This window comes from Siniperca chuatsi, linkage group LG22 (assembly GCF_020085105.1).
Source record: "Siniperca chuatsi isolate FFG_IHB_CAS linkage group LG22, ASM2008510v1, whole genome shotgun sequence".
Lineage (NCBI taxonomy): Eukaryota > Metazoa > Chordata > Actinopteri > Centrarchiformes > Sinipercidae > Siniperca > Siniperca chuatsi.
The window spans coordinates 18,491,600-18,516,703 of record NC_058063.1 but is presented as its reverse complement, the minus strand read 5'-3'; the positions used below and the strand labels follow the sequence as shown (position 1 = coordinate 18,516,703).

At 39.8% G+C, this 25,104-nt stretch overlaps 1 protein-coding gene across 5 annotated transcripts in view; it reads left to right on the top strand.

The window, feature by feature from the left end:
* The window catches only part of clcn5b (chloride channel, voltage-sensitive 5b), a 32,309-nt gene extending 14,594 nt beyond the window's left edge, over positions 1-17,715 (top strand). For all 5 annotated transcript variants that reach the window (XM_044184747.1, XM_044184748.1, XM_044184746.1 and 2 more), the window contains 13 exons: positions 615-802; positions 1,351-1,473; positions 2,677-2,883; positions 3,606-3,686; positions 4,713-4,947; positions 5,089-5,264; positions 5,653-5,793; positions 7,448-7,634; positions 9,988-10,130; positions 10,303-10,452; positions 10,902-11,007; positions 11,289-11,505; positions 16,617-17,715. In XM_044184747.1, the coding sequence (XP_044040682.1) occupies positions 615-802; positions 1,351-1,473; positions 2,677-2,883; positions 3,606-3,686; positions 4,713-4,947; positions 5,089-5,264; positions 5,653-5,793; positions 7,448-7,634; positions 9,988-10,130; positions 10,303-10,452; positions 10,902-11,007; positions 11,289-11,505; positions 16,617-16,707 (2,045 nt within the window). In that variant the 3' untranslated portion in view covers positions 16,708-17,715. The remainder of the gene's footprint in view (positions 1-614; positions 803-1,350; positions 1,474-2,676; positions 2,884-3,605; positions 3,687-4,712; positions 4,948-5,088; positions 5,265-5,652; positions 5,794-7,447; positions 7,635-9,987; positions 10,131-10,302; positions 10,453-10,901; positions 11,008-11,288; positions 11,506-16,616) is intronic.
* The last annotated feature ends 7,389 nt before the right edge of the window (positions 17,716-25,104 follow it).

Genomic DNA, 25,104 nt, shown 5'->3' with positions numbered 1-25,104 from the left:
TGTGTTGTTTATACCTGGTGTGCAGTTTATGTAACAATCAGACACCCGATACTTCAAATCAGCACTAACTCCAAATGCAAGTAGAATTTGAGAATGGAAACAGGTCACACTGTAGTATACAGTGTTCTGTAGACAGTACAGAAAACAGTATTTAGGTAAGATAGTAATCTTTATAAATAATATCTACTTAAATGGCTTCTTAAACACAAAATGGCAGTGCCTATACCTGTTCATACCTTTCCTCTTGTTTCTGTGTCAGCTGATAGTTAGTTCCCATTGGGGGCACAGACAGCAGGTGTACAGCTAAAAAATAGCACTGACATTGCACTGAAAATAGGCAGGATGACATATTTCTAAAGAAAATGAATATTATGAATATGTTGGCTATGCTGGCAGGTAATACTCTTTTTGTTCACCTGGCGAGCCAAAAAGTTAAGTTTAGACACTGCACAGAACACAAGGACGTATGTGACATTTGATGATGGATGTTTGCTTGGCACACATTAACACACCTTCAACCACAGAGGCAGACTTAACCTATAAAATAAGCTTCTGCAGTGCTTGGATAGAGTGAAAACATGCTCACCACATTCATTCATCCTTCTCTCACCCAGGTGCTCTAGCCGGCGGCATCGACATCGCAGCCCACTGGCTGACAGACATGAAGGATGGGGTGTGTCTTATTGGCTTCTGGTTCAACCACGAGCACTGCTGCTGGACGTCCAATGAGACAACGTTTCAGGAGAGGGACCGGTGTCCACAGTGGCAGAGCTGGGGTGAGCTCATAACGGGGACATCAGAGGTAAGAGAACATGACAAAACTTTGCTGCAGTGCTGGAAAACCAATCCAGAGTGAAAATGGTCTCCTGCACAGTTACAGCCCTGACATTTACATATAGTATCCAAGCTTTCTCAAGCCTGTTTGCAGAGTGAAAGTTGGGCTAATAAATACAAAGTTCCTGCCCCCATCTAATTTAGTTTTTTTGTACTTCATTCACAACTATGAAAAAAATAAATTGTGAGTTACTGCCTGTTTTATTGTGTCTCACTATTTTCTAAAAACTAACTTGTTGTCAGTGCTTGAAGAGAGTTGTTGTGTATACATGAGGGCCAGTTGCACTCTTCACAGGCTAGCAAGATTTCATGCACTAACAGTAGTTGTAGCGGTGCTTTGGTTCCATCTCCTGGTTGTAAGCTGTCATGACACAAGATAACACCACAGCTGAGCCAGGACGCTAAATGAATGAAATGCAGCTTTTATAAATATAATTTGAAACTTAAAGGTTCTTTATCTTGTTATTAACTAAGAAATAATGTTTCTACCTATTTTATATATGTGTGTCCCTGCAGGGTGCGTTTGCATACATAGTGAACTACCTGATGTACATCTTCTGGGCTTTACTCTTCTCTTTCCTGGCCGTCACGCTGGTCAGGGCCTTCGCTCCGTACGCATGTGGCTCAGGAATACCAGAGGTAAAACTGCACTCAAAATCAAAATGTATTTAAAAAGCAGCATCAAGGTGTTTAATGCCTTTTCACTTATTTCTTCATCATTCGACATATTAATCAGCCTATAGACCATTTCTTATGCATAAATTTAAAAAAAAAAATTAAATTTCCTTTTCATTTTATATTTAATTCTTCATTGATGACATTGTTTGCTTTAGTAATGAATATTTATTGATGGACAGGATCTCAACAGGATGGTGAACAGGATTTCTAGCCGCACATAATAACGTAATTATTCTTGCAGGGTTTTATTCTTTTTTTCTTTTTTTTAATGTCCTTGAATAAAAGCCACAAGAATAGCCACAGGTATAAACCATTTGGAGATGTTTGGTTTTACTCAGTGCAGTGTTAAGACATTAATGTTGCTCCAACTTAGTTGTATGCAAGTCTCTCAAATCTGTGCATTTTCCCCCTTTTAGCTTTATTTAATATTAATAAACATTTTGTCGATCAGCCCCTTTTCCCTACTATCCCTTAGTTATTTCTTACAGCATCCATTTACATTGATTTATTTACATCCAAATGAAAATAATATAAAAGATGACATTTGGTTGCTGGTGGGAATTTATCAATATACCTCACCTTTTTAAACTGAGCAAAACTAAACATGAAATCGAGACTGGTCTCCCTCTATCCTCTCTGCTATCCTGCCATCAGTGTTTACTTTCTCTTCGTCTCTGTTCTTTCACTCTTTATTTCTAAGGAAGTGAAAAGTGAGGTGAAGATTTACTTACACTCTGGAAATATAAGTGGAAAACCTAACTGAGCACAAACATATCAAATCTGACTCACCCATTTAATATATACAGAAAAAAACACACAAACACATCTCTTCCCTGCATACATAAACTCTTTCTCTCTCGCTCCTGCTCTCAAATGAAGTTCTCCTAAAGTTTTTGTTGCTAAAAGGTCAGACAGTGGTCAACAGGCCCACGCACACAAGATTAACCACTTATTTGAAAGAAAAATATCTCCAAACTTCATTTTCTCTCCTTCCCTTCCATAAGTGTTTACACTCTTAGCTTCTCTGTTATACGCTCACACACTCATATCTAAACTGATTCCTTCCTAGCATAAACAAACACATCCTGATCATCTCACACACACAAACTAATCCATGCCCGTACAAACACACTCACTGTTTCTTTCTCTCTCTGTCTCGCTCAGATTAAAACCATCCTTAGTGGGTTCATCATCCGCGGCTACCTGGGGAAGTGGACCCTGATCATCAAGACCATCACCCTGGTTTTAGCCGTCTCCTCTGGGCTCAGTTTAGGGAAGGAGGGCCCTCTGGTTCACGTAGCCTGCTGCTGCGCTAATATATTGTGTCATCTGTTCACCAAGTACCGCAAGAATGAGGCCAAGCGGCGAGAGGTAGGCTCTGAGGCAGTTTGGGGTGCAGTGATAAATATTGAGGGATTTTATTGCTAGTGAAGGATTCAGTGTCCTACTTTTGGACAGTTCAGCAGGAGAGATACTCCATCTGTTTAAAAACAAACAACATCTTATTGTTTTGCGAGTCTTCTGTGAATGAAAGTGTTGAGATAAGCTCCATGTGGTTACAAATTCACCAACAACAGATGTGCAACTACTAATGGGCTCTGAAAGCTGGGTGTAAAATACTTGCTTACTTTGAATGGAGAAGTTAAGAATAATATATATTGAACCAAACAGGCTATTGTAGTCTCTCAGTCTTTGAATATATTACAGGGTTTCCACGCGTCCTGGAAAACCTGGAAAACAGTTGACCAATTTTCCAGTCATGGAAAACACATTTAACAATATAAATATATATAGTATTACAACAATGCAAGAAATAAAAAACAAAACAAAAAAACAACAAAAACAATAGTAAGAGGAGATAGTGTGTAAGTATATATAAAATATATACTGAAATGTTTCTGTAACAGACGTATTTTAAATCAGACTTCCACAGAGAGGATTTAAAATTTTATGTTTTTTATATTTCACAGGCAGAAATTAAATAGTCAACTCCTTTTCATAGATTCGTATCAGAATTGTATCTTTATTTAACATCTCAGTTGTGCTGTAATACAACTGAATTTAATTCAGCTGTTTGTTTTTCTTGCATGCAGGTGTTATCGGCGGCAGCAGCAGTGGGTGTGTCTGTGGCCTTTGGTGCTCCCATAGGCGGAGTCCTGTTCAGCCTGGAGGAGGTGACAACAGTTATTTATTGACTTTCCTGCTGATTAACCAATCTGTCTTTTGTCTGGTAATCCCCTGTCTGCATCTATTTAGGCTGATGTCAGACAACATCAGATATGTGATGCAATATAAGACCTAAAATCTACTACAACTATATAACACTTTAAGCAAAGTTGATTTCATTACAGTGAATCATGCAAAGCACAATCAAAGAGAATCATATTGCACAATACTGCAAGTGCCAGTTATCTTATAAGTACCAGATAACCAAACTAATGTGAATTGTTTTTTAATTTCTTTCAACTTCTTGTTTAATTTCTCTTGAACACGTGACTCTATGCTGAGAACAGCACAGCACTGGCACCTAACTGGGACATAATAAACCATGAAAAAGTGTTTTGCAATAATAGTAATAGTAGTAATAAATGTGTCTCGGCAGCTTTATAATCCATCTTCAACAAAACACCCTGAGGAGGTTTTTGTATTGAGGATATTGAATACTTTTTCACCACCTCAGAGGGCAGTTTTGAGCCAAAAAAATCAGAGTGCTGCTTCTCAAAGCTCAAAACAAAAAGACTAAGTAGTAATTGTTGATTTATTTGGGGATGAAGTGATGCTCAGTAGCATTGTACAGTTGTGCTTAATAGATGATCCAAAGTTTTGTTTTTATTGCAAGATAATGTGATCAAAATAATTAATAGAACTATTAATGTTATAAACTACAATTCCTATCCACAGTTTCACACATTTTACTCTCTAGCCCTTTGTAAATAGTACTGATAGCTTTTTATGGCACTTTGCTGAGCTACTTCTTCCCTTGATATAATTACCTATTATTTTTATTATTATTATTATTGTTTCTATTTTATTTTTGTATTATTCATGAGGTAAATATTCAGATGTGTTGTTTTATTTCATTATCATTCACACACAAAGAAAATAAAAAAACGGCTTTCTCTTTACTAACACACAATCTCTGTGATCTGTTAGTTCAAAGTTCTCTCCTTTCCTTTTCTCCGTCTCTCTTTTTCCTTCAGGTGAGTTATTATTTCCCTCTGAAGACCCTGTGGCGTTCATTCTTTGCCGCCCTGGTAGCAGCCTTCACTCTGCGCTCCATCAACCCGTTTGGAAACAGCCGCCTGGTGCTGTTCTACGTGGAGTTTCATGCCCCGTGGCACCTGGTGGAGCTGGCCCCCTTCATCCTGCTGGGAATATTCGGTGGCCTCTGGGGGGCGCTGTTCATCAAGGCCAACATTGCCTGGTGCAGGAGACGTGAGTAGTGAAGTTATTGGGAATGTGTGTGCAAACAGATGCACACACTTAAATAATTAGTTTTTATTGATTTAAATGAAACTCTCCTCCTTTGTTTATATCCCCAGTACACCTATTAACCCGTTTCTGTCTCTCTAAAAGGTAAATCTACTCGTCTCGGTCACTACCCTGTCATTGAGGTGCTGGTGGTTGCAGCTTTGACCGCTGTGGTCGCATACCCAAACAGCTACACCAGGATGAGTGGAGCTGAGCTCATCTCCGAGCTGTTCAATGACTGCTCTCTGCTTGACTCCTCTCAGCTCTGCGGCTACAAGCAGGTTAGCTGTCGGCGTCTTTGTTTGTGTGTAGAGGTTGAATCTGTATGCGTGTGGGGGAAAGGAGAACATAGATATGTTTGTGTGGAGAGAAAATAATTCAAGTTTTTGTGGTTTGTTATTTTTATTCCCACAAAGTAAGCAAACCTAGAGCTTTAGACCACCTGAGTGGGAATGGTCACATTATAGATCATTACTTCAATAGTGGAAACTACTGGTTTTACCCTGTTAAGTAATTTCAAATGCTTTTTGTTTTTTTTTTGTTTATTTGTTTCTCTGTCTGGCTCCCTGTGCCTGTCTTCAATTCCTTTTCATATTGCTTTTTTGTCTCTTTCTATCTTCTCTCTGTGTGTCTTTCGCTCCTACTGTACTCCCCACACATACTTTCCAGCCAGCCAACACATCAGAAACAGGTGTAGGTAACAGCCTGGCTGACCGGCCGGCAGGAAAAGGCCTATACACCGCTCTGTGGCAGTTGGCCCTGGCCTTAATCTTCAAGATGATGATCACTGTGATTACCTTTGGCATGAAGGTTTGTCCATACACACACACACACAGACAGACACACAAACATTACAAGGTGTGTGTGAAATACACTCCTGCAGTCACTGCTGTACAAACTTGTTATGAACAGTTATCACCACTCTCCTTTGAACTCTGTTATCGACAAGGCATTTTTGGCTGATGCTGCTTTTCTTTTCTTTTTCTTATTAATGCACTGTTCTCTGTGAACTCTGTGTAACATTGCGTGTGAAAATGTCACAAGGACAGCTGTCTCTAATAAGTCTGGAACCAGATTTTGATCACGCGTCACACTTTCATTCACTAAAATTGCTCATCTGGCCCATTTTGCTGTTCTGATGAAGTGTAATTGAACCTCTGGAGCCTTTTTGCATGGTTTATATGCTGAGTCACAGCAGCATGACTCACTATCATGTGGCTCACTGGAGGATCTGGTAAAAAGAAAAGAAAAGAAAAAAGAGTACTGACTGTGGGGTTCACATGTTGATTAAGATAGATTGTTCTCTAGACAAGGTGATGTCGTTTTATTACAGAAGCGTTAAACTGAGTGACGGTGCACTTCATTTGGCTGAGTATGGGCAATGATTTTAGCATAATTATTAAAGAGAATCCTGTCTGTCCAATTACTCGACATGATGAGGATGTGTTTGTCTTTGTACTAAGTGAATTACTTCTCAAGGATGATGAAAGAACAATAGGGGTGGGGAAAAAGTAATTCCATAGATTCCAAAAATCGATTGTTGTGTGGCGTTAATAACGTTATGTTGATGTATGGAAAAAAACTCAACTGCGAGCGCAGAGTGTCGCACCCATACAGCACATCTTCAAAGAAGGCAAACGTTTGGGTGCATTTTTGATTCAATAACAGATTATTCAGTCAGACAGTGAAGTTATTTTTCATACTGGCAACACTTTATTTGAAGTATCCTATTTAGCATTTATAAGCAGTATATAAACATTTAATAAGTGCTTTATAACACACTATAATGTAGTTGTACAGCCACCTCTTGTGGGCATCCATAAGTGGAGGCTGGTGTAAAAACAGATAATGAATGATAATATAGTAAAACACAGTTGTAATAATATAGACTGTGTCTTTATAGGATAAGTTATAATTGCTGACAAATTCTGTACATTAATAAACACTTAAACATGTACTTATATCTGTGTACAACTACATTATATTGTGCTATAAATTATTTATTACATTTTTATATACTGCTTATAAATACTAAATAGGGGGACATTAAGTATTAAAGTGTTCTGTGGACTAAAGACATGAGTTAATGGTTTGGCACACAGTCTAAGAGCCTGAAAAGAACAGGAACTACATTTTCTTTCTTGTCTTTTCTACTGTTTTAATTGAAAATTAATTCCGTCCCTAAAAAGCATACAATTTGGCACCTTTTCAGTGTTAGAATCAATTTCACAAATACACTCATGCCTCTTGATCTTCAATACTTTGTGTCCTGTTTTGCAGTGACCCAATCACCTTGTGAGAATCAATAAAACTCCTTATATCTTACCTGTACCTCAGCTATTATTAACTATCAAGAGAAGAGTATTTTACTGTGTCACTAAAACAAATGAATTTGCTAAGCAGCACTGGCTAATACTTCATCTCCATCTTGTTGTTTTCTCCTCTCCTCCATTTGTCCATCCAGGTTCCCTCTGGTCTCTTCATCCCCAGTATGGCAGTTGGAGCCATAGCTGGCAGACTGCTGGGTGTCGGCATGGAGCAGCTGGCCTACTACAACCACGACTGGTTAATTTTTAAAGGGTGGTGCTCACCAGGAGCAGACTGCATCACTCCGGGGCTCTACGCTATGGTTGGAGCTGCCGCATGTTTAGGTGAGACATGTGTCGCAGTAAGCACTTGGGGTTGGTGCTTGATTTGAAGATAGGTGCTGTCCCATAAAGAAAATGCAGTCTTGAACATGAGTGCGGGTAAAATGGAGCATGAGATCAACAGACAGATCTGTGTAGTACATTTCGTTGGACTGTCGAGGTGAAGATGGAGCTGAGCCTGAAGGTGAAGCTCTTGATTTGCGGCCTAAATTTCACTTGCTGCCTGGAATAGATAAAAGGAACCAGGTGGTTGTTTGGGCATTTGATTAGGATGTTTTGCACCTGCCAACCTATAGTGGTATTCTGAGCACGGACAACTGGAAACATGCCAGAGGGATTAAGATTACATATTCTGTCTGATTTGGGAATGTGTCGGGATGCCTAGAGAGCAGCTGGATGTGGGTTGGGAGAAGGCCGTCTGGACTGCTGCACTCCGTTTGTTTCCACTGCAACCCAGACCCAGATAAGCGGTGTAAAATGGATGGATTGAAGGAGATTTCACAGTGGTTATGAGTCCCTAAAGTGAAAAGAGAAAAAAGCTGTCACTGATGGTAGAATATTTGATCTTGGTTCCAAAGCAAATCAACAGAAATTAGTTGAGTTTTTGCGACTGCTTAAAATGACACATTAGAAACAAATGATAATAAAGGCTGGTTAAATTAAGTACTACAACATGCTAACTCAAACAGATTTTTTCCCATATTAACTGTTGCTGTTTCATATTATGTGTTAAAGGATGATTATGATGAAGTGTTTGCTTTTACTGCCTTTTACATTCAAGTTCCTTTGTCAAAGCCTAAGTAAACGTAGTGCAGAAAACAGATAGCTGGTGTGCTTCATCACACTCGGGAAGGATTTTGTATAAAAACAGATGAGTACTAAATTCTTACCATGAGGAGAGGGTTTCAACTACTCAGAGCATTCAGGATAACAGCCCAGATTCATTTGTCTAGTAGATCTGGGACAAAGTTTAGAGAGAGAATTCTTTGTTTCTGAAATATGTTACTAATTACTTTTTACTGCTAGTTACATTTTACGATTTTTAGTACATTCTGTGCTAGCCCTCGTAAAGTAGCATTTAATGCAAGAAGCCAAGAATCAGTTCCAGCAATGAGTAGATCTCGTCTGATTTAGCAAAGCAAAAGATTGTACTACTACACTTTACTAATTTGTCTCTCTATTTGTAATTTCTTCAGAAGTGCTTTCAAAAAGGCTGTCAAAGTGCAACAACATCATTACCCAGAGGCTGTTTGCGTCCTTAACTCCTAAATTACAAATGTGCTATTATTGCTCTTGTCCTCAAGACACTGTAATATAGTTGGATTGTGGTGCTGATAACATCCCCGGGTTTTATTATTGGCTGTGGTCTTTAATAGATGCTCACAGGGAAGGCCTTGCAGAAATGTCTACCACTTGTTTTATGTTTCAGTGTAGTTAATGTATGGGATTTTCTGAGGTTTTTGTTTTATGCGAGCTCACCAAAGCAAATTCCTATTAACTTTTTTGAGAAACCGGTAAACTTCAGCTGCGACTGGTGAGTTTGTTTCTCTGCCAGTCTCAAAAAAGTTTTGGTCATGGCCAAAATAAATTAAAAGATTTTGATAGGCTGTTGACATTTTAGCTTCTTTTGCTGTGTACTGTTTTGCATGAAAAAGAAAATAAGCCATAACTGTTTGATGATATTGGACAATATCTGCTTTGTAATCTTCATTCTCTTGCCGAAAAACATGTGAAATGTAATGAATGTATTTTGTGCAAACAGTCGGCATCAGGGAGCAATTTTGAGAGCATCTAATCATCTCCATTTTTGCATTTTTGAAGTACTGAGCAACTAACAAAGGGAACCTTTTTTAGTTTTTTATCCTCCCAAAAATGTATATATAAGACACAGTCTTATATAGTCACACTCATGTCCAGCTGACTTAAGCTAGTTGTTTAGAGGAAAGAAGCCAGAGAGCTTTGGCATCAAGTTAAAAGTGTAGCCTTGGTTTCTACTTGCAACCAAGCAAGATGATTTTAATTGGATTCGGAGTGGAACCACAGACCTAAACTACAACATTTCCATATAAAGATGAAAATAAAGAGCTCAAACTTTCAGATAAAGAAATGTCAAAATGCAGTCAAACTCCACTCTTAGGTTATAAATGGCAGCAGGATGACAACTCTAGTATTTACCCTTTGTGTGTTCGAATACTTCCAGCCCTGTGCACTCTTGTCATACTGTAGTAATACTGGTATTAATGTAAAGTTCAGATAAATCAGACAATGATTAATTTAACAGAAATGACTTCAGAAATGAGTCACCTGTAGATGCCTTGCTCGAGAGTATTTTAACCCCCCCTCCTTCTCCCTTCAGGTGGAGTGACTCGTATGACGGTGTCGCTGGTAGTCATCATGTTTGAGCTGACTGGCGGTCTTGAGTACATCGTCCCCCTCATGGCTGCAACCATGACCAGCAAATGGGTGGCAGATGCTTTCGGAAGAGAGGGAATCTATGAGGTTAGATTTTTCTTTGCATGCTGTAACTCTTATTTGTTTTGTATTTTTGCCATCAGTGAATACATAACATACCATTCCTCTGGGTCCTTTCCAGCTAAAAACATACACACTCATATAAAGGAGCGGTAATGTGCATTAGGTTTTACGTTTGGTATTTACTGATGTTCTGCAGGCTCACATCAGGCTGAATGGATACCCGTTCCTGGAGCCGAAAGAGGAGTTTGAGCACAGCAGCCTGGCTGTGGATGTAATGAGGCCTAGGAGGTCGGACCCTGCACTGGCTGTGCTCACACAAGAGGGCATGACTGTAGGGGAGGTGGAGGTATGTACGCATGCACACACACATGGCAGCAAACAGTAGATCATAACACACTGGAATGCAGAGCAGAAAAAGCAAAATCATATGTGGTTATATTAAAGCAAAACATGTGCAGATATGGATACAGATAAATTCACCTGTGAAAACAAACCTGTGTTACCTCCATTTACTGTAAAAAGTGAGGCCATGTTATACACTAAACTTTTTCATACATCAACATGGTAAGTGACAACTGCAATTAGTCTCAAGGTCTCCTGAAGGGTCAGGTTTTTTTCACTTTTTTGAGGGCATGTTTGCATTTATTGTAGTTTGTACATCAGATTGTAGGTATTATTTATTGCATCATCACAACCGAAACTGTCAAGAAAAAATTCTGTCTCTTTCCTAAGGACTTGGATTTGTAGTGTTGTACCATATTACTCATAACATATTGTGTCACTATTTGTCCCCAGGCCTTGGTGGAAAGCACTCACTACAGTGGCTTCCCTGTGGTCGTCTCTCAGGAGTCCCAGAGGCTTGTGGGATTTGTACTCAGAAGAGACCTGCTCATATCAATAGGTCAGAACTGTTTGTGTATACATGAAAATATACCTGCTGTTCATCACTATCGGAAAGAACATCAGCTGAAGGCTTAAAACATATCATATAACATTATATAATCTTGTGTATGAGTTGGAATGATACCTTTTTAATGTTCGAAAACCTACTTCAAAACTACAAATATTGCTAATGTTATGGTAATTAGTGTTTTCTTTCTTTCTTTCTTTCTTTCTTTTTTTTTTTTTTTTTTTACATCTTACTCACTTTAAATAATAAATGTTAACCACCACTCCTTTCAGACAACGCCCGAAAGCGCCAGGAGGGCGTCGTCAGCGCTTCCCAGGTGGTCTTTACAGACCATGCTCCAGCTCAGGCTGCTGATGCTCCACTACCCCTCCGCCTCAGAGGCATCATGGACCTGAGCCCCTTCACGGTCACCGACCACACACCTATGGACATCACTGTGGATATATTCAGGAAGCTGGGGCTACGCCAGTGTCTGGTTACACATAACGGGTGAGAACAAACATAAATACACCGTAGGGCTTGATTTATTTATATATATATATATATATATATATATATATATTCATTCTTTTTTGACCATTTGCGTGCCAAAAATTCTCCAAAAGATAAACCTATTCAGGATTTACTACTAAAATGTATTTTTATTAAGGTAGAAAGTCCTCTGAAAGAGCATTTGTAGCATTTGCTGTCACTTAAAATTAAGTACAAGAAAAGAAAAGAAGAAGGGACTGATAAATGGGAGAATACACAAACTGACAACACTCACATGCCTGTTGACATTAAAGTTAAATCTTCAGGAAATTGTGCTTGTGGAGGGTTAGGGTCATTCTGCTGACAATGTCATGCGTTAAACAAAAAGCAAGGAGGCAGAGGAGTTAGGGAGGAAGACATAGATGGTTAATGGAGGGGGTGAGCAGTGCGAGATAGTACAGAAAATTCTTCAGGTGTATTTACCCAAATCTCTTCACTGCCACTGACCTAATTACTGTAGACATTTCTTTTGAGGATGTTTTAGGGGCTCATGGGCACACACAGCTATCTATCGGGTAGCACTAATTTTCATTATTGGTTATTTCTTTCTAATCAGTTGTTTGTTTTGTCTTTTTAAATGTCAGAAAATAGAGGAAACTGCTCATTTTAATTTCCCGGAATGAAGGGGACATTATCAGATAATTAACATTAAGATATTCAGTTTACAATGATACAATACCAACTCAAGCAGGACATCTTCACATTTGAGTGGCTGCAGCCAGAAAAGTTTTGGTGTTTTTGCTTGAAAAATAACTTAATTGATTATAAAAATTGCTGCAGATTGTGCAAAGGTTAATACAGTATGGTGATGTAAATGCATCTTATGGATGAGTAAACGCACTAATACCTGCACAGCCAGGATATAGAGACGTGTACTTAGAATGATAGAAACTAAGACTAAAGCTGCTGCGTTTACTCAGTAAAAGATTTTTACCAAAGCTTTCTTTTTCACTTTGTTTGAAATCGTCTCCATCCACAAAACCACTTCCAGCTCCACCAGGACCAACATTTCACACATAATACTGTTATCTGTCAGACTTATAACTGTCTTTGTAATGACAAGAGGACAATGTTGGTCTGGAGAATTACACTCAGAAAGACCAGAACAGAAGATACTCCCAGTGAGAATAAACTTAAACAGTGTTTTATTCATATTTCCACTTCATTTCCTTGCTGTCTCTCATGCGCGCACACACACACACACACACAGACTCCAGTTGTTTAGATGGAGATCTGACATGTTCAAACACACAGCTCTCAGGGATTTGGGAGTGGAATTATGTATATTTTGATGAGTGTACAGAAATGGTATATTTTACCAACACTGTCAAACAGGCTTATAGTAGCTTCCACTCACATGTAACAATATAGCTTGCGGTCTCTATTTGTCACTTTCTGTTCCTGACCCACACTGTATTCATTTTCCAGCAGGAGTGAAAACCCTCAGCTGTGGCAGTTAGTTGAGTTTTTAGTCATGGTCTAACTACCTTTTTGTTTTTAGTCTTAGACCAAGCAGCCATTGAGAAATGGGCTGTCATGGATGGATATGTAGATGGAGCTGTTGCAGAATAGGGGTGAGAGAGGAAATAAATACTGAGGCAATGAAATAACAAGAGGGAAAAACAAAAAAGAGGACAGAAACTGATAGAAAAAGAAATGTTAGGAGGGAAGAGACTGTTGTGGCAAGTTTTTCAACTGCACAACACAAGCAGCTTAAATCAAAGACATCGTACAACTCATCCCCACAAATTCAGACATCATATATCCACCTTATTTATTCAAATTAAATTCTGGGGCTCGGATGGTCAGTAGATCGAAAGATAAGGGATTAATTGTACAGCATGCAAGCTGCACAATCAAGAACAAGACGGACTTATTTAGATTGATCTTTTTTCTCCAGTGTGTTTTTATTGTATGTGGACTCAGTTTTACTCACCTTGTGAAAGTCAATTTCTTCTGCCCCTCTGGTATAAAGAATCACAGGGCAGTCAGGTTGGTAATTGTGAACTTCTATGTGCAGTGAAGTGACTTAATGTTAGGATTTCTGGGTATTGAGGTTAAAGGGGAATTCAGTGAATTTAGTCATGCATTTCCATAAAGTTGGGTGACTTGCAAGAGGCAGATTAAAAATGAATGGTCAAAGTCGATGCTTCAGAGGCCAAAATATCCTGACTTTTAGTCCGTAATATGGCTCAAGTTCCAAAAACACTGGTGCCTACACTTCCCATAATGCAACTCGATAGCATCTTTATTTAAACCCTTCCTGCCTGCTAAATGTCTATCTCTTTTAGACTCCAGTCCAAACCCCCATGAAGTGCGCTGGGCTTTGAAGCCAATTTGACATAGTGGCCAAACCGTGTAATTACAACTTCAGGGTCCGTCACATGATGCACACTGCCACAAAAATAGTTTTTTCCATAGACTTACATTGTAAAAGAAGAGGCTGTAAAACAGTGGATACATGTTTTAGACTTTTTCACTTTCAGAATTTGATCCATTTGGTCCAATAACATTTGGAAAGTCTAGAAGAACTTCATGATTAAATTATTTTATCCCCATTCAAGTTAGCGGAGGGCTAAACCGGAAGTTAGCCGGCTTCGCTGGCAGAGTCTTTAGGTTGCTTGCTCTGTAGGCCACATGATACGGAAGCATATGTGGAAGATCCGGGTAATTTTATACCGGGAAGTCGAATTTCTTTTTTTTTGGCTTCATGCGCCACTGAGCAACTTTCATAGGAATGAACAGGGCCCTGCCTCCGACGCTGTTCTCTTTATACATCCATGCTCCAGCCCCTACAGTTGACTTTTTGTTAAAAATGTGTAGCGTCCAAGCCAAGGTAACCCCTGAAGACATCACTATAACATCATCAAGGTTATTTATTCAGACTTGACCAAGCTCCCTCCCAGAGCCAGAGAAGACATTATATAACAAACTAATCTTGATGTGTTAAATCCGTGGCGTGCTCTTTAAAAGTTTTTTGCTCTTCTGCCAGTTGGAGCTGATGTGTAAAGTTTCCCAGTGCAGCTTTAAAGTGTGTGTAGCCTAGAGGTGAATTGGGCTCGTTGGAGAAGAAATGAACATCAGCCGCTGTCAACAGAACCTTCAGAAGTGCCCTTGAGTTCGGCTCTACATGTTTACTTCTCGAATATTTAGCTGCCGCTCGCCACCAGAACATCTTATTATGAATGAGCAATTTAAGGTTCATTCACTGCCTTGCCCATGGGGACTTCTGACATCGCACACAGCTGTTGAAAGGCCCTTGACAGACTCATTGACTTCTGCAGGGCTCGCACATATTTGCTTCAGATGGGCTGCTTGTTGGCCCATAATCGAAAGGCTGAGGTTATACCAAAGTGGATCAACGTGTGACAAGAAAATGGAAAAAGTTTTTGAGGAATCATGCATTCTTTATGGGAGAGAGGGTAAATGGGAACAAGAGGAGGCACATGAAAGGGGAAGGTTTGGGCTCCAGGCGAGAAGGACGAAGGAACTGAGTATGGCTGAAGAAAGTTGTTGTCTGCTCTGCTTCATCAGGCAGGATTTGTGTTTTAACGTGAGGTTTTAGAGCCAGTGAATCGCTCCTTGTCTGGGAATGAAGATTGGCACACTCAAAAAAAAAAACAGAAAAAAAAAGACCTTGAGGCGTTGTGAACTGTGAAGCGCAAGATCTCTGCGGTCGTCTTGTGAGATGGATACTGTTAACTTCATCACTCTTACTGGCAACAATGGTATTTTCCCAGACTCTCTTTAGTTTAGTTAGTATCTTTAGTTCAAGGTTGCCTCATTGGCAGGAGTCATATCTAGTGGAGCTTAAAAACACTCCTCGCCTGAGTTTTTCTTTTGTCAGCTTCAATTTTGTTGCAATTTAATTAGCAAAACAGGCTTGTTGTAAGAACTTTTCTCAGAAATAGGACACATCATTTTATGACAGAAACCACAAAAACATCCTCTCAGCCTTGAAATTTCTGAAGTGTGGGGTTATTTTTTTGTCTCGTGTTTTTACTCCGTATATTTGTTATCCCATTCACACTGGTGAAACTCACATTTGCAGGCTTAAATGTATGAATGAATCAGTCCTGTCAGATCATTTGTTTTTAACTTGGAACATGTAACTTTTGCTAAATAACTGCCACTGTAGCCACAAGTGACAGTTACAGGACAATGGTAAATGGTCAAATGTATGTGTTACAGTAGCTCAACAAGGGAAGAGTCATAAAGTTACAAACTGACTTCTGTAATGTCACGTACACAGCAAAACTCAATCTAAGTTTGCTAACATTAGCCACCCTAAGCTACTGGCCATATGAGACCAAGTAAGGCTGTAGCAGTAAAACCCCCGAGTGTGTTGAATTGAGAGAGGATTTATTTTATTGCTCATGAATTCAACATTTAGTTTTACAAGGAAGAATGTGTTATTTCATCCTTCAAAAGCTACATAGTCTTGCTTTAAGGCAGCACAACTAAACTGTTCCTTCTGCCCACATCTTTTGTGTCGAAATATGAACACTTTCTTGGAATTTGTCATCTGTCTACAAACTTATTACCCTCTGTGTCTCCCAATGGTGAACCATAAACTGCCAACACTGTCGTTGTTTTGAAGTGGAATGAAATGTTCTGGGAGTGTTGCGCAACTAATCAAATACCATTTGTCAGCTCCTGTTTCTCTATATACATGAACTCTGGAGGAACTAGATTTGACTTAACGTCACTTAGTTTTTATTCGTGTTTCTAACTGTCCCGAGTATCTGAACCTGAACATATTTAGAACTAAAGTGTCGACTGTAATTGTCTTGAGTGTGATCAGAGCCTTTGTTTTCCCTCCCTCACTCTGTTTACTCTGTGTTTTCATTTTGCTCTGATCTCCTGCTGCGAGCCACTTTCCCTCTGGGACTGTAATAAAACTGAACTTAGCCATGATATCAAGACTGGAGGCCTCAGTGGTTGTCTCTGCTTTTTGTCACTTCTTTGACTTTCCATGACGAAACAAACCAAGTATGACATGAAGTAATCTGCTTTTCCATTACTTTTTTTGTTCTCTTCTCTCTCTCTCTCTCTCTCCGTGTCATTAGGAGGCTGCTGGGAATCATCACTAAAAAAGACATTCTGAAACACATGGCGCAGATAGCCAACAGAGACCCTGACTCCATCCTCTTCAACTAAATTCCTCCAACCTTCCTCTTCGTCATCCTTTCATCTCTCCTCTGTAGACCAGGGGACAAGAAGACACCGGCTTGTACACTCGAACGAAATGCACCTTTACCTCTTCAACTTTTAAAGGCTGTTCAGAGAAAATCAAGTAAGTCGAGCTCCATTTGCACAGGTGATCAGAGAACAACAGAGCTTTTTTTTTTTTTTGTAAAATGGAGGCGTTTTTGGCTTTCCGAAAGAGACTACACCACTGAAAAACAGGGAAAAAAAGCTCTCAGAAACAATGACTCATCCTTACTGACACTGCTGGCCCCAATTTCATGTTCGACCCAGAAGGACGGAGGACAGATATATGTGAGAAATAAGTCAATGGAATATTTCACATCTGCTCCTGTTGGCTTTTTCGATTCTCCCTTCTTTCTCTCTCTCCAAAAAAGTGAGAAATCGGAGTCAAAAATCATCATCCTCCATTGACCATCGTGCTTCTCAGCTACACCTATGAGGTTTGGGGAGCTCCGTGCCTGCCCTCCGGCCGTCACAGCGAGCCCAGACAGAGCATTCTGAGCTGGGCTGATGGGTGCTCGGTCACCTACCCACCCCCACCCATGAGGTTTCCTGTAGCCCAGGGGCAGAGCATACAGCAGTGTGAGAAGAGGCTCTAATATACACACACTTACACTCCATAAAGACTTCATGACAGCCTGGGAATTCTCCAGAAATGTCTTTTTGTCATATAGACTCTTCAGATTTGTAATGCGTGTGAGACTCCAGCCTGGGAACTATGCAATGTCTTGCCATACGGCCTCTCCGATTGGCAACATGAACAGTTATATTCTCATACAAAAATCATACAAACATAATAATGACAATGCTGCAAAAAACCATGTCATGCCTTATGGAAGGGTTTAAGTGTTTCCTGACTGCTGTGGAAGGGCTAGAAAATACAAAAAGAGAGAATCATGACATAAATTAACTTAATGTAAAATCGTTTGTCCCACTAAATTATTTCATTGACCTAAATGTGTGTTTTGTGTCTGTTATTTCTTTGTGTTGGATCCTCATCCAGTGAATTAATGTCCATTTCCATTTTGTATTTGGTTCCAAGTTGAGAAAATATCTGATTTTGTCAAGTTCTGATTTTTTTTTCAGCTCTAGATGAATTGAAAATAAGTAATCTGACTAGAAAAATGCAAGTTGTATTTTTTTTTCTTTCTTTCTAGTATTTATACACTTGCTAAAAACCTCGGCATAAACGTGTCCAATGAGGGATTTAAACAGATTTGAATTCAGTAAGCGGATTTGATACTACTACGCACCCTACTGATACCTGGAAAAACTTTATTCTGTCAGTTTTGTTTCCCTTGGCCTCTGTTCACATGATATATTCAGAAAATGTAAGATTAAGGACAGAGAGAGAGGCAGAGTCCCTAATAATACAAATATAAATTAATCAGTTTCAGGTAGGAATTCAGTGTCTTGCTCATGGACACTCGGGCAGTCTTACACACTCTGCCTGCTCCGATATTTCAGACGTTATATCACCATCCAGGTCCCTGCTGTCTTTCATAAGCAGAATATTATTTTTCTAGACTATTTTTAACACTTTAAATGTTGAGCAGGTCAACCTGTCTAGGCCTCATGCGCTACCAGGGAGGCTGTTATTTTTCTTCAGCCGCGACTCATAAAGTTCATGGATCATAAAGCCTTGGTTCCTCGTCTCTGTAGGCTTTATTTATCAACTGAATTGATTTTCTTTTTTTACTCCGTTACACCTGGGAGCTGCTCTGCACTGCCACTAAAAACATTTCAGGGATGCTGAAATTTGAGGACCTAACATTCATTTTTCACTTTTGTTGACCTTTTGGAGCAGCGTGTTCAGTTTGGGCACAAAAAAGTTTGTGTCCTGGCAACAAGCACTTACGTTCGTTTAAATTGCTCTGGTTTTACGGCCCACAAGTTTACTGTTTTGATTCACTCTCAATGCTCTCATCAATGTTATTTTCAGACGAAGCAGGCAGCTGTTTTCAGCAAAAAAAAACCCAAACACTGTATGCTACCTGCCCAGCGCCAAACAACAGACAAAGTTAGCGACTAGCTGGTGAACATAGTGGACCGTTTAGTAGCCAAACAGTAAAATAGTGAATACTGGACTGACCTTCATCATGTGGACACAAACATGATGTTGCTACATGTCTACTGGATGTGTAAATAGCCACGTGCTCACTAACAAGTTTGCTATATCAACATTATAAGGTGATCATTTGTCAGTGTTGTGCTTCCAGCTCGTTTCTGATGCCCCCAAGTGGCCAAAATTCCTTTATTGCAGGGTTAAGATACCTTACTAGTCACCACTGTGCTGCTACAGGGATGTAAATGAATACATAAACCACCCAAACCTAATAGAAAGATTAAATGTCTGGCCCCTAAAGTAGTTTTTTATGTAGCGGCTCTTCTGTGATTGGCCAGTTATCAAGGTGACACTAATGGGTGGAGTATTTTAACTGATGTTTACCTGCAGGGGACGGAACAGACTTTTCATCACCTGGAGTTCACACAAGAAAGAAAAGTAGTTTTTCCTTCCTGGTTTGCCCATTGCAGCAAATTGATTCTTTTTGATGATTTATTATTGCAGTCAGATCCATCTGGCAGATCATCACCAGGACTATCCAGCACTTCAAAGAGGATTTAATCTCTGAAACAGGCCAGACTGATACAATATGACTGCAGAAAATCCAATGTAATATTAACAGTCCCTTCTCAGTTGTGTCCTGCTTGACTCTGTTGCTGTACTGTGTGCGCCAGCATTTTGTTATGTCTTTATTAATACATCTGTTTTCAGTTGACATGTGTTGCAAGACAAAACCCACTGTATGAATGAGTCTCAGCCTTCATTGTGATTTATTATGTTACGTTACAGCCAGAGAAATAACCCTTTCAAAGTTGTGTTGATTGGTTTCAGATAATTGGCCCAATAGTCAGAGTAAATGGAGTAAATAATAGCCACATTCAGGAGAAAAACTCAGCTAATTATCGTGAAATCATTTGTGGACATGATTTAATTGAATAACTACACAAAACCATCATACTCAGTAATTACCTCATGGCCTTGATGCAATAACCTTTTTTTTACTAAACTTCAGACTTTTAGTTTGACCAGAAAATGGTTCCCTTTACATGATAATCTATTACATTCTTAAAGGATTTGTCCCAACGGAGACTGCAGGGTTGGACTTTAACCCCATGTGACCGTGCATGTAAGCAGGTATATGGATGTATGTTTGATTGTATGGCTTCCAATGGCAATAGAGAGTAGGAAAACTGTATTTTTTATCTTGGAAATGTTTTAACTTTTACAGAATAACTTTTACGTAGATTTTTTTTTGTTGTTGTTGACATTCAGTTTACTTTTATGCATCATCAGGTCTGTTAAGAAATCTGTTGGGGAGAATTCAGTTTTGAGGAAATAGTGAAGGGTCTAGCTATGTAGTTCTCAATCTGGGGGTTGGGGCGCCCCCAAGGAGTCATGAAATAAATCTGAAGTAGGGAAAAAAAAATGTTTTTTTCTCTTTTCTCGTAAAATAGTGGATAGTTTTGCCTTTTCGGCTAAAATCACTCTTTGTGTGCAGTCAGGGTCACCAGTAAACATTTCGTTTTTAAGGGGTCACAAGCCAAAAAGGTTGGATTACTGCAAGGTAAAGGGTCGGGGGGCCTCTAATCCAGAGTGTCCGTTTGAAGTAACTGTTACAGCATTACAGTTTAGTGGTTGGAAAGTCAAAGGGCTCAGTTAAAATGAGGGATTTCTTGATCACATATTTTTTGTTCCTGATCTCGATCTGAGTCCTCTAATACAGAGTATTTGAGTCTGAGCCGTGCTACAGTAGCAGCATGGCGCAGGGGATGGCGATATCAGTCTGCCGCACTGGTCCAGACTGAAATATTTCAACAATGATTGGATGGATTACGTGAAATTTTGTACAGACATTTATGCTTCACAGAAGATGAATCCTAATGACTTTGGTGATGAGTTTTCCTCTAGCGCCACCACAAGGTTATATTTTGCAGTTTTTAGTGAAATTTCTCAACAATTGGATGGATTGCCATGAAATTTGGTACAAACATTAATGCCCCCTCAGGATGACCTGTAATAACTTTGGTGATCTCTTAACTTTTCATCCAGCGCCATTATCACAATACTTGTGAGGTATTTGGTCATAAACCAATGACTAATTCCCATCAGCCTCAGCTGTTATTTGTGTTTAGTGCTAGTTAGCAAATGTTAGCATGCTAACATGCTAAGCTAAGATGGTGAACATGGTAAACATACCTGCTAAATCTCAGCATGTAAATGGACTGTACTTGTATAGCGCCTTTCTAGTCTTTCTGACTACTCGAAGCGCTTCACACTACATATCACATTCACATGAGGCTCATCAGTTCAAAGATTATTATCATATTAATATTAATATTACCACTACCATTACATTATTATTATTTTAAAATTCTAGGTAGAATTTGCATTGTGATACTGTCTCTCTCTCTGTCTGTCTGACTGTCTCTGTCTCTTTCTCTGTCTCCCTCTCTCTCTCTTTCTGTCTCTGTCTTTCTCTCTCTGTTTCTCTGTCTGTGTCTCTCTTTCTCTCTGTCTCTCTTTCTGTCTGTCTCTCTCTCTGTCTCTCTTTCTGTCTCTGTCTTTCTCTCTCTGTCTGTCTCTCTCTGTCTCTCTTTCTCCGTCTGTCTGTCTGTCTGTCTCTCTCTCTGTCTCCCTCTCTCTCTCTTTCTCTCTCTGTCTCTCTGTCTGTCTGTCTGTCTGTGTCTCTCTCTCTCTCTCTTTCTCTTTCTCTGCCCCCCCCAACCCAACCCAACACGGAGGCGGCGGATGGCCGCCCACCCTGAGTCTGGTTCTGTCCAAGGTTTCTGCCTCTTAAAGGAAGTTTTTCCTTGCCACTGTCGCCAAGTGCTTGCTCTTGGTGGGATTTGTTGGGTCTCTGTAAATAATATTATAAAAAGTACGGTCTAGACCTGCTCTATAGGAAAAGTGCAATGAGATAACTTCTGTTAAGAAACGGCGCTATATAAAGAAAATTTAATTGAATAGCCTTTTACATGTCTGCGCCCAGGGGCCCGTTGTCTCATAATCTGTATGCTGGGGGACCGCTGCTCTAGATGACCCCTGTGTATCTGTTTACATTGCTGTGTGTGTGTGCGTGTTCAGACCCTCTGGGTTAAATTTGTCATTCTTGACTCACCGTCTCCGACAGCGAGTCAGCGCTCGTCTCTGGCCACATAATCTCTGTGAGAAGGAGTTCAGAGCAGCGAAAATGGAGAGGAAGTGTGCTTAATGTGTGTGTGGGTAGTTGGCATGTCTGTGTGTCACTGAATTTACTTTTCCTTGCACATGTGGCTGGACTCGTGTGAGAATGGGTGGGTAAAGTGTGTGTGTGTGTGTGTGTGTGTGTGTGTGTGTGTGTGTGTGTGTGTATTAGGGAATGTGAGTGCCATGTAGCCGGTGAGTATTGACTCAGTGTATTCTTGAGTTCAGTTCCTGTTTCTTCGACTTCACATGGGGCTCGAGTTACTGACCTGCTCGTGGCTTCTGCACTCTCATACCTCAAACACATACACACACACACACACACACACACACACAGGTTGTACTTCCTCATACTGTGCTTGTCTTTATTTCCTCCTTTTTATAACTTTGTTTGATTTCCTGTTTCTTTCTGGCGTTTTTTAGTCTTATGTTCCTTGCTCATTTTTCTCTTAAGGTATGTTGCCTTACCTCATTTGCTTCTCTCTCATATCAGCCATCCTGTTCCCAGGCCTGCCATTGTCTCGGTGCACATTACAAAGCAGCGAAAACATTTCGATGTGGTAACTGGCCAATTCAAGGTGTCAGGCTACACCCCAAAGTGTCAGATCTCTTCTCTTGCCTTACCTTTCTCTGTATGTGAGTGTGTGTGTGTGTGTTCGTGTGTGAGCACAGAGCAAGAAAGCATGCAAAGAGATGATGTGTGTGCATACTCCTGAGGGCTGGACAGACCGAGCAAATGTTTAGGAGCAAGCGCTGTTTGTGTAATTGTGTGTGTGTTTTTGTGTTTCAAGGAATGCAATCCAATCCACTCCACAGTGTTGCGTCTCTGCCCTCTTGGCCTCACCTGAGGTTATAAGGTGGAGGTTCCCACAGCTTCAGTCGCAGCTTGTTGTCGCTGCTCGTGTAACAGAGAATAATCACACTGACCTTTCACTACCAAACATGTGAACCAACCTGTAGCCAATGAGATGCTAGAAATTATTTCTAGTAGTTTTCTTAGCGTAATTGTGTCAGGTAATTAGGCAGTCAACAAAAATGTATAGTTTTGATGTATAAAGCTATTCAGGTGATTTCTTTCTACTCCCAAACACAAACATATTCAAAGCTCAGTTAACGAACAGCCTACTTTTGGCTTTGTTAGCCAAGCTGTGGCAAAAAGTCTGATTTGTGTGAAAAAGCACCACCTTTGATCCATATATAACCATCATATCTTGTCTTTATGAAGAATCATACAATGTCATGACATGTTATCCCTTCCTTTTAAAGAGGAAGATAGAGAGAAATGTCCAGTCAGACTGCAGTATTACCCTAGGCCCATGAGTTTAACATACAACAAGAGGTTGCAAAAAAGATACCTTAAACCTGCATTCATTGATTTTTTTTTTTTGGCCACTTGGAGGCAGTGCAAAAAGCTCTAAACATAACACTGACATTATCACTTAATGTTATAAAGTTGATATGCAGAACGCGTTAGCAAACACTTCTCTATTTACACATCCAGCAGACACAGAGTAACGTTAGCTGACAACAACAACACTGAGAGCGGTAAAGGGGGACCAGTAAAGTTGTGGGCCGTAAAACCAAAACAACAAGCTCAAAGACAGTAAAACGCTCTGCAGAGTCGGTTGATAATTCTCTGCAGGTTTGTTACTACAAGCAACCCCATTCACATTACATGTTCACCATTTGATCCATTGTTATTATAAAATATTGTTTAGTGCAGCTTTAAGATCTGTTAACAAGTAATGGCACTTACGGACTCAAAAGACTGGACCTTCTATATTTTAAACAAGGAATTTCAGAGATTTGAGCTCGCCCAGTAGGCCCACACCTAACAAATAGTTTGAACCCTTCCCGAACTCAGTGTGTCTGGGGAAGGTAAAGAAAGGCTGACAAACTATTTATGCCCTCCAGGTATTTAAAACTTCATAAAAAAAAAAAAGCTTTTAGGATTGCAAAAAGAAATTATGAGTCAAGTCACACAGTATGTAGCTCCAGCACAACTTACAACTTTAACCCCACGTGGTGCTGGCAACTAATGAAAACCATGAAATTGTATTATTGCTCTGATATTTCTGCACTAAATTAGTTTTTTCTAGTGATATACTGCAGGGTTTTCAGCCTTTTTGGCCTCTGCTGGTAGTTAATCAAATGAAACAACCTGAAAAGGGAAAGTCATTCCTTGGTTGAACTGCACACGCAGCCTCTGATTGGGTGACGCGAGAAGGCACTGCTTCTGTTTAAGAGCTCTCAAGGCAATGAGGTTGAGAACTGCTGATAAAACTCAGAATTTAAAGAGGTGATAAGAGTGTGATTGAATCCAGAGAAAGTGGGAAATGGAAAGAAAACTTCTATAGGGCCAATATTCTCTCTGGTAGTTTTGGTTTAACCCCAGAAACATCACGTATTGGGGTACCTGAGTGTTGAGGGCTTGGATCGACCCATCCTTTCCTGTGACGACTATCACTGACCTCCACAACACACCTTAAACTAGATCTATGGTTGCAGTCAGAATGGTCTTCATCCAACATGTTGATCCACTGTTGAACGGCGTGTTGTAATTTTCCTCCATGGACACTGGAAACTAGCTTGAGGTCATGGAGTGCCACTGAGCCAATTTATGTCCCCGAGCTGCAATATAATCCTAACTCTGCACTTTTTGTAACTTCATGGAAGACATGCCAGGACATTTAACAACACTCAAGCACGTTCATTATTTCACAGAAGCTTTCATCTTACCCCCACATGGATATATATTGTGTTAAGTTTTCTTCTAGCATTAGCCAAACCCATTTAAAGAGGTAATATTAATGGCCAGTCTTGTTGTCCAACACCAGTATAATGGAGGTTTGGTTTAGCATTGTTAGTATTGCTTAATACAGGTTTTCTGTAAACTGGTCAAACTGCACCTTTGAATTTACCAGTTTACAAAAAACCTGTATTAGGCAATACTAACAATACTAAACCAATTAAGGCTAATTTAACTAAAGCACCAATATGTAGTTGTACCATTAAATGCACTAACTGACATTAACAGCCACTTCACTGCCTGGTAAGCAAATTATGATTTTGATGGTATTAGTCATAAAATGCTAACA